The sequence below is a fragment of the Rhipicephalus sanguineus genome, chromosome 11 (assembly GCF_013339695.2).
Source record: "Rhipicephalus sanguineus isolate Rsan-2018 chromosome 11, BIME_Rsan_1.4, whole genome shotgun sequence".
In the NCBI taxonomy this organism is placed as follows: domain Eukaryota; kingdom Metazoa; phylum Arthropoda; class Arachnida; order Ixodida; family Ixodidae; genus Rhipicephalus; species Rhipicephalus sanguineus.
Window position 1 is genome coordinate 32,146,904 of NC_051186.1, and position 9,493 is coordinate 32,156,396.

Consider the following 9,493-nt stretch of genomic DNA (forward strand, 5'->3'; position numbering starts at 1 on the left):
CTAGGTTGTGAACTTCTGGTGGGTAACAAAAGCTTAATTATAAACTGCTTTATGTTTTCTTTTAATCTCAGGAGCCTGGCATTGAAGTTGAGGCATCCCTGGACCCATGCTTTATCAGGATCTGCAGCCAGTGGTGCACACACTCTCCACAGCAGCTTCCTATTGGAGCCCGGTTCGCTGACTCAATTTCTCTTTCCTTTCTACTGAATGCAGATGTGCTATCTGAAATTGTAGTTGTGCATGCAGATGTGCTATCTTGAACTGCAAATTGGGCAGTTGACAATGCTCCTCTTAAGTTAGCACAGAAGAGCACTTTAAGTCTGTGTCGCTGTCTGAAGTTGTGCACTGTGCAAATCCAACTTAAATTGTCTTGAATACAGTATTTGAGTATTATTGTGAGTGGCACAACCATTATTCGCACTTATATGAACAGCTTGTTGTGTGGTATTGTACATTGGTGCACCGTAGGATGCCAGCAAATGGTAGGGAAACGAGAAAAATGAAGCTCTTCTTTTTGTTGGTATTTTATTTGAGATCATACTTACGTGGCTGCCGTATGGTAAAGAAACATGTTCAATAGTTTTTTAATGCATTGTTATTGTTATCGGACGGAAATAATATTCAGCGAAGTTACTTGTAGCTAGCAGAACATAAGACCGTTTGATTCCTGTGCATTCAAGGCTGGACGGCACAGAATGATTAACAATGGCTAAGTGTACGACCCTTGTTTGAGGAAACTCTCAACAACCTCGTGATGTTCCCGTGAACACCATGCAAGAGAACATGACTGTGTGTAGTTACTTGAAGCTCGTCGCAGAGTTGTGCAATTTTCCAGTAATGCTCTTCTCTTTCATTGCTTATGCATGTCGTTTGAGGAGTTTTCATGTCTGTGAGGCCCAGTCTTGCAGTAAGGTAATGTTATTGGCTGCCCGTCTGTTACAGGATGCACACACTGGCGTTCTCCCCAGCTATGTGGCTGTTTGCAACAACACGACGGACACTGTGTGCTTTGGCCAGGTGTGTTTCCCGTAACCTTTTGCTCTAAAATGACTTTGTATGTGGAAGTGTTGCCCATCTGTGTAAGCACGCTTCAAAGGTATCCCCCCTGTCAATAAGCTAAGAGTGACACTCCATCTGGAGAGATCACGTTTCTAAATGTATCTTTCTGCAATGAAGACAGAACAAAATCCAGACAAAGAAAGAATGTATGGATATTTTTATGTATTGTTACCCATCATCCTTCTTATGGTACTTCTGTAGAATAAAAATCATTATCTGATATGTGGAAAAAAAAAACTTCATTAACACAAAACAGAAGTCAAGTTGCACCATTTTTCTCTATGAAACTGGAAGCACCACGTCTGATAAAGGAAGAAATAGGGTCGTTAACAGTGTACTACAGTTTCCTTTCTTGTGGCTGTACCAACATTTGTAATCAAGAGACTGAGGTGGGCTAGTTGGTTACTGGTGTTACGGAAAATGGTTTTTGTGGTGCGTAAGAAGATGTTACGTGGTAAGAAAACAAAGAGGACTCTGTGGTTGTCCTTCATGTTTCTTTCTCCATCCCGTTCTGTTATGCAGAGCCAAAACGATGTTTCACAATGCATGTAATTTTTTTTTAAGTGTACGTATGTGTGTGTGCAGACTGTTGTGTTTAAAGAAACTTTGCTAAACCGCCATAGCACTGGGTGTACCACTTCCAAAAAAAAGGCAAGGAGTGTCATTTCACAGCTCCTGTTGGTTCTTTTTCATACGGTTGTCACCATAGGCTGGAACCGTGGAGAAGATATCACTTCAACCGGGGCATATGCATGCCTACACATGGAAGAGCACCAAGGCACCATTGGTGAGCTCCTTTCACTTGGCCGAATGCATGTTTGCACTGTTATTTAGGTATTTCTGCTATTTTTAGCAACATGGACGTTTGTCCTACATGCTTGTCTTCTCTGTATTGCTCACTAGATGTTCTAAAAATCCACCTGTGATGCCCTGGCTTTGCTAAAAGTACTACGCACACTGAAATTATGAAAAGATAAAAAAAGAATGTGACACTGTCTTCATTACTGGCAGTCCTGTTATTAAGATGTCTGCTGGACTTCTTCACAAGTGCCATTGGGTAATGAATGAATGCTGAGCGTTTACATAGAAAATTGTGTATAACAAAGATATTCTCATGTTGGATGCGACTTCATTATGATGATGACCACTTGTACAATGCCTCTCATTGCATCGGACGATTGTTTTGGGATGTTGAATCTCATGATTTGATTGTGATTGATTTAGTGGTAAAGATTCACTAGTAATGACATTGGCGGCATACATTGGTACTCTGTTTTATGCATTTCTCTTCATAGATGCTGCATCTTGGAATAGAAAACCAGCACTGGAAATGGAGCAGCCCTTTCGCACTGGTCTGCGGCAAGGAAATTGCAGTGGAAATGCCCATTGGTTCTTCGGCAGTGTCTACAGTCCTGGTCAGAATGCAAGGAGGGCAAGGGGTCGAGATGCAGGCAAGTGTCCATCAGAAAAAAAATTATGTCATAGTTAAATTATGTCATGTCACGTTCGAAACTCGAGCATATTGTTATCATGTTTTTTCCAATTACGTAAGATTTTCATGCATGACCAAATATCCCAAATAATTTAATGTTAATCTGGAGCTCTGCAGTACCTTCCAAAGAGATCGCAAAGAACAAAGAAGTGACTGGACCATTCAACTCACTTTGTCACAACTTCGCGGCAGGTGATCATCTCTGGCCAAGTCACTCTCCGGAGTCACTTGGTGACGGACCTTCAGGTCCAGCTCAGGTTGCTGGTCGACGGGGCCAAGGAACACAACAAGTCACCGTCGACACAGCCACCAAAGACTCGTACCCTGGTGGTCGACCTTGCCGACAAGACCTGTAGGAGCCTCATCGTCAACCCTCGCCGGCTACACTCTTTTTCGCTCAGGAGACAGGCTTCCACACCAGGCGGACAGGCAAGGGTGAACGCTGTGCCTTGGTCCAGCGAAGTGGTGTTCGACGCAATGAGCTCGAAGGATTGGGCCAAGGTTGTCGAGGTCTGTTTACATTTTTTATGTGCTATTACAGTGAAGCCACGTTTTAACAAGGTGGCATCTGACATGAAAGTGACTTCATTGTTTCTGAAAATTCATTATTAATGTCCATAGGCAACACAGTTTGGTGGCACATCTGTTTTCCATTTACTTTGTTATAACTGATAATTCGTTATATCCGTATTTGTTATATTAGGCCTTTACTGTACTCGCTTTGTTGCCCATGCATGGTGCACCAGTAGATCAGCACGAATAGTTTGTATGGAGAGTTTGGACTCGGATGCAGATTCACTGCAATGTGTCGTGTATTGCCAGGAAGATAAACTCGGGGGCTAATTGTTCCTTGTTATGAAGCTGCACTGTGTTTTTGAAGAAAGAAGCGATCGTAATTGGTATACAAAATGAGGTTATTTCTAGTATTACTTTTTGCCATTATAATTGTGAGCTGCCTTCACAATTAATTAATGTTGTTCCTTGTTTGTGTGGATTGCGTGCACAATATTTTTATGAGCATTTCAATTAGGGTTACATGTTGTATTTACTGGCTAGGTAGTATATTGGCGATGTATAGACTAGCTATGTATTTTCTCGAACATAACCCACTCCTGCATATAAGCCACACACCCAACTACAAACTCTGAAAATTTTTGTTAAAAATGAAAATGCTCGCGTATTGTCCTGAAGCCACCTTGCACACGGAAATTACCATGCATCCCGTAACCTGACTTTCCCTCTGCATTTTCTGTATATGTTGCGCAGGTTATATACTAGAAAATATGGTATATGACAAACCAAGTGGTACTGTTGAGAGCTAAGTTGGCAGTGCATTCTTTGCAGGTACCGCAAGACACTGATGATGCTGCAAAGCTCCAGCTATGGTGCTATTGTTTTGCAGGCTGCTTTGGATCATCTGCAAATCTCCTGGTTGGTAACACTCGTCTAAATGCTGCTTCTTTTATGTTGATCTTGGCAGTGCGCTGTAAAACTCGCTATGATGATCGCACTGCTAAAGCATACAAGGGAAGGTGCATGAACGAATGCCAAATTAAACATTGTTCTGCATACTCTCTCCTGTAACTAAACCACGTGATCTTGCTGATCTGGTGTGATCTCTGGTAGGTTCACTTTTATAAGCAGTGTTTTGCATCAGCACAGTGTGTATGAATCAGCTTAGGGTTATTGAATATCAAGACAGCGATTTTGTTTAATGTTCTACCTCTTCAAGAAGTCAGATTTACTGCAATTAGTTCAGACAGTCTGTTCTTTTTAAAATGATCTTGCGTAAAGTCATTCATGTCTTTATCATATGAAGACATGATAAAGCCCACTGTGATAGCTTAGCACATAAGGTGCCGCGCTGCTAAGCTCAAGGCAAGTGTTTGATTCCCGCCCGCAGTGGCTACATTTCAGTGGGGGCAAAATTCAAAGAAAACCCACGTTCCTTAGATTTAGGTGCACCTTAAAGAACCCTAGGTGGACGATACTAATCCATATTCCCCCACTGCAGCATGCCTCGTAATCATATTGTGGTTTTGGCAGGTAATTCCCCAGCAATTACAGTGGAACCTCAATTACCTATACGTCCCCCAGTTTTGCAAAGACCCACATTTTACGGTGAATCAGTTCGGTCCCGGCAAAACATCCTTAAAGGGACCGACAACTGGCCAGAATGGGTGATTAGATCCTGGCGGAAACGAAAAGGCCGTGAATTATAGTGACAGATTCCAGAATACTTTTCGCGATCTGAGTAGGATTTATATTTTTAAATCGCGTTTAAAAGTAACGAAAACCGGTATGTCGCGCCGCCTAGCGCGAGCGCCATGAACCAGACGTATGCAGTCTTAAGCACTTTGTTGTACGTAGTCTAATGCTTTTACACGCACCAGAACGAGGGCTGAAAATTTGAATATGTATGTTATTGTCAATTCCCGTTTGTTTCTAAGGTAAAAGAAGTAAAGCATGAGATGCGGCGCTGCTTTCGTGGCTTCCAGTGAAACGGAGGCTGCGGCGCATGCGCGCGGCGTCCGGCAGCGTTTCCCGCGTAGCTCGACTCGTCTGCTCTCGTCGTATCGGATTTTTCAAGAGTAGCACGCGAGTTTGCGCTGCTGCTCGCAAAATGCCATCGACTTACTGTTCTGTGGAGGATTGCTACCACTTCATGAACAGCGCTGCTGGTGTATCCTACCACTTGTTTCGTTTTCGAAGGCTTAGCTTGGCTTGGCTTGACTAAAATGTGATAAAGCGACCTGTGTACGGCCAAAGTACTTCTATAAGAAGCCCCATAAAAACGCTATAACTATTGTAAAATAATTTAATAGGCTAGAAAGCAGTAGTCGCGGCACCGCAGGCTTTGCAAACGTAACATTGCCTTTTCATACTTAGGGCATAACTTGTCACCACTGCTGGCGTATAATCGCTATCGCGCTCACCTCTCACTGTTTGCAGCATGTGATATTAAGACTGCATAATCGCTGCAGATCGAAAAACTCTGATTACAAATGTTTTACGGCGTTCTCCACGTTACCACTGCGTGATTAGAAGCTCTGACCGGTAAGCTTCCCATTGCACTCAAGAAAACGGGTACCACAAAAGTTGGTTGTCGGTCCCTTTAAAGCTATTGCATTAAGAAAACCTCGATTATATGACGTTGGATCCGACTTTTTTTTTTAAGTTGAGAATAAAGATTCGCTCACGTCTCCTCCTTACCTGTCATTTTTTAAAATAATTTAATGTAGCTTCCTCAGAGAATTGCGAGGTCGTGCCATGGGCTTATTCAGGTGGTCTGTACCCGTTTTTTGAGCAACACAGAGCGTCAGTACCCATATTCTTAGTTTTTCAGTTATACGGCAGTTTTGCGTGGTCCCCTCAAAGTTGTATAATCAGGGTTCCACTGTATTATCGATAGCTCCACACACGTGTATAGGAGTTAAGGGAGACAAGCTCCCAAATGAGCTTCTTCATGATTTTTTTTCTCATTCTCCGGCTCTCTCATGGCCACTGGCAGGTGCTGGCATTCGCGCCCCTTCATGTGCTGCGCAGCCACTTGCCCTGCAGCCTCCTGGTCCACCTTCACGGAAGGACGGGCTTCGAAGCCGCAGGCGAGCACTATCACTCACTCTTGGTTCCCGGCCGAGGCCAAGACTGGCCTCTGCTTGTGGACCCACCGCCGTCCAGTCTCACCTTTCAACTCGGACCAGGTCGGTGCTCGGAATAAAGCAGCCGAAGCAGCTGGAGCGTTGAAGCTGCTTTCGGTGTCTTGCACGTGCATTTCAATTACATGGTCTTTTGCGTTGCTGTTGACAGATGTTCCGAAGCAACTGAGTAAGCATTTGACGCCTGGAATCCTTTCTTAGTTTGCTTGTGGAACGGTTTTGTTTTGTGTGACCACCCCAAAGGAGGAACCGAGCGTATAATAGACCTTGTGTGATTTGTGACGAAGGGTGTTTTGTGGCAGCAGCCATTGTAGATTCTGTAATGGCTTTTAGTAATGCTGTAGCATGTCTTTAATTGGAGCCTGAAAGGACCAGGAAAATATGTTCCACTTAACGGGAGTTTCGTTTACTAGAAAAGATGTACGGGGGTACAGCAATCAAATGCAAAACCAACCAAATTAGAAGCAGTTTCATTTTAAGCAGCAATTTCACCTTCTTGTGCACCTTCTTTTTCTCTGTCCTAGTCCGTCAGTGCGCTACTTAAATCTTAAGCAGCAATTTCATCTACTATGTGATTTCTGTTTACCAAGATACATACTACCAAGATACCATGATACTTTACTATAACAATGTTACTGGCGTAGTAATGTCTTTAAATTTTTTTGATGCCATTCTTTAATTTACATTTTGACTACCAGACATTCTGTTGAGCTACAGCTGTAAGAGTTCTGTGTACATTGTACAAGACTGCAGTCATGTTGCCACCAGACGTAAAGTGTTATGGTTTCCGAGGTTCAGTGATCAAGTTCATGAATAATGTTTGAAATAACGACACGCCCAAACCATTACCTTAGTGAGTTCATGAAGACACCTGCACACAATATTCCCTGCACTTGCATGCAAGCTCAACCAGTATGCAGTCTCTATTGTCTCAGGTAATGTACTGAGCAGACTATATATGACAATTTTTACGAAGTTTGCTAATGTCATTTATCCAATGGGGTGGCTCGGTGGCTATGGTACACCAATGAACACAATCGATTCCCAGCTGCTGTGACCACCTTGTGACTGAGGCAGAATGCAAAAATGTCTGTACGTCACAGTTTGGGTGCGGAACCACAAATGGCTGAAACGAACCGAGAGCCCTCCACCGCTCCATCTCTTGTGATCCACTGTTCAGTACATTAAATTCTACAATTAAGCTAACGACTTCTGTCTCTGACCATGCCACTTGCACGTGCGCAGGCAAGCGTGTTTCGTCTCCTGCGCTTGAACTGAGGCCTCCAACGCTGGACCACGAAATCTCCACCACACCTCCGGAAGACCTGTGGAGGCTGCGCAGTCCGGAATGGAGCTTTGGCTCCCCTCACGCGGCCAAGTGGCCCTATGACGATGTTGAGCGCATAGCCAAAGTGGACCACATGTGGGAAAAAGGAGTTCTCACGCAGCTCTTCCCATCCACCAACCAAGGTCAGTGCATTTCTGCACTTTCTGTTGATTCATTCATTCATTCATTCATTCCATTCATTCAATCATTTCGTTCATTCATTGAACCAGTTAGTGAAAACTGTTAACAGTCTAATGTTCTGATTGATGATGTTCAGTTGTAAGAAAGGCAACGGGACAAATGCTACCTTTCCTGTCTTGTTCCATGTGTTCATCATGTTGACCTATTGAGGTATTGTGTACACAATTGTGTACACAACATGTTTGTGCTAGTTGTGTCGACTAGTCGCTAAGATAGAGTAAGATACATTCATGTTTAGATGAATTGAACCTCTTGTGTAATAAATGTGTCTTTATTTTAACTAGAGCTGTGCGAATAGCAATATTTTGGGTGCGAAGCGAATTCAAATAATAAAGATTGAGTGCGAATCGAATCGAATAATTTCAAATAATTTTCGAATATTTCTTAAACATTTTTCGAATAATTCGAAGTGAAATTACAGAAAAAGTTGCAGAGAATCCCTAAGTATGTTCTTGTGAGATCGCAACATGAAAGTGTTTCTTTTCGCTAGGTTGATGAAACGCTGGTGGGGTCATATTTCATAATTGTCTTTCTTATCAAGAGTGAGGCAATGTAGAGACCGAATTGCATTTATGTACATGATTTGGTGCAACCAAAGTGTTGCCGACAACACTTTACACGTGATAGGCAAAGATGCCATTTCCTCAGCCTCTCCTCCTCTTTCAACTTCTGTGGAAGCCCAATTGATGTGGCGGAGAAGGGTGTGCTCCCTTCAAGTCCGGAGTTCCAAATCTGCCTCGTAGGTGTCGATATATAAGAACATCTGAAATTTCGGATGCTAAAAAGCTTCGGCGTCCGATTTTTTCGGACTTCCTGCCCAAATTTCAGGTCCAAAACAGCATTAATTGAACCCCCAACTCTGCCACATCTTTTATCTCCATGTTGGAACCAGCGTTTTCTTGAGTTAATACATTTGCGACCGTAGCGGAGCTTGAAAGGCAGCTTTGCCGCAATACGGGGGTGTGATGAGGTGAAGCATATTGAAAATCTAGGGACTATTTCCCAATCGGACGTTGACTATGTCTTGGCCAAGTTCGACCGTAACGGAGCTTGAAAGGCAGCTTTGCCGCAATACGCGAGTGTAATGAGGTGAAGCTTATTGAAAATCTGAAGGGGTTACTTTCAACCGGACGTTGACTGCATTTGTCTTTGGGAAGTTCGAATAGTTCGAATAGTAAAATTTCAGTGCGAATCGAATCGAATAGCAAACACTATTCGAAAAATATTCGAAATTTTGAATATTCGCACACCCCTAATTTTAACTTCATTTTGCAGTCTAGTGTTGCATACGGTCTTCTTGCTGAAGGCACTAACATGTTCGACGAGTTGTACGACGTGCCACCTTCTGCAAGGCGCATCAAAAGTATAATTTTCGTTAGCTCAATTGGATATAAGTTGAAATAAAATTGAACTATATTTCCAGCCTGAGATTCAATTCTGCTTATACGAAAAGAGGACTTACATGACTTCGGGATAGATAGATATTTGTTTACAGATTAATAAAAATTAATTGCTATGAAACACAGAACTCAAAGTATTGTGACATTATTTTTGTTGCAGTTGAATATTGAGTGCCTTGGAATAATGTTATGTATCTTTGGCACATTTATAGACAGTTCTTCAGAAGTCGCACTTTAAGGGCTTAGCACAGTGGTTATTGATTCGTTCATGTATGAAGCATCTAGCCAGAGAACAAGTTCTGCTGGTTGCTGTCCGTGGAACATTCACAGCTAAACTGATTTGTCTCGTGAATGT

The 9,493-nt window shown here is 42.8% G+C and overlaps 1 protein-coding gene across 1 annotated transcript; it reads left to right on the forward strand.

Moving 5' to 3' along the window:
* Positions 1-69: 69 nt before the first annotated feature.
* On the forward strand, positions 70-9,018 carry LOC125756389 (intermembrane lipid transfer protein VPS13B-like). The gene is made up of 9 exons (XM_049411087.1): positions 70-172; positions 943-1,017; positions 1,769-1,846; positions 2,355-2,510; positions 2,744-3,061; positions 3,896-3,982; positions 6,063-6,255; positions 7,456-7,680; positions 9,014-9,018. Exons 1-9 carry the CDS (start codon positions 107-109, stop codon positions 9,016-9,018), a joined length of 1,203 nt encoding a protein of 400 aa, XP_049267044.1. The 5' UTR covers positions 70-106.
* The last annotated feature ends 475 nt before the right edge of the window (positions 9,019-9,493 follow it).

Excerpts from the sequence above, each read along its gene's own strand:
- LOC125756389 (XM_049411087.1), top strand. The coding sequence starts at position 107 with ATGCTTTATCAGGATCTGCAGCCAGTGGTGCACACACTCTCCACAGCA. Across the intron at positions 2,511-2,743 it reads GGCAAGGGGTCGAGATGCAG|GTGATCATCTCTGGCCAAGT; the intron begins GCAAGTGTCCAT and ends ACTTCGCGGCAG. Across the intron at positions 6,256-7,455 it reads CACCTTTCAACTCGGACCAG|GCAAGCGTGTTTCGTCTCCT; the intron begins GTCGGTGCTCGG and ends GCACGTGCGCAG.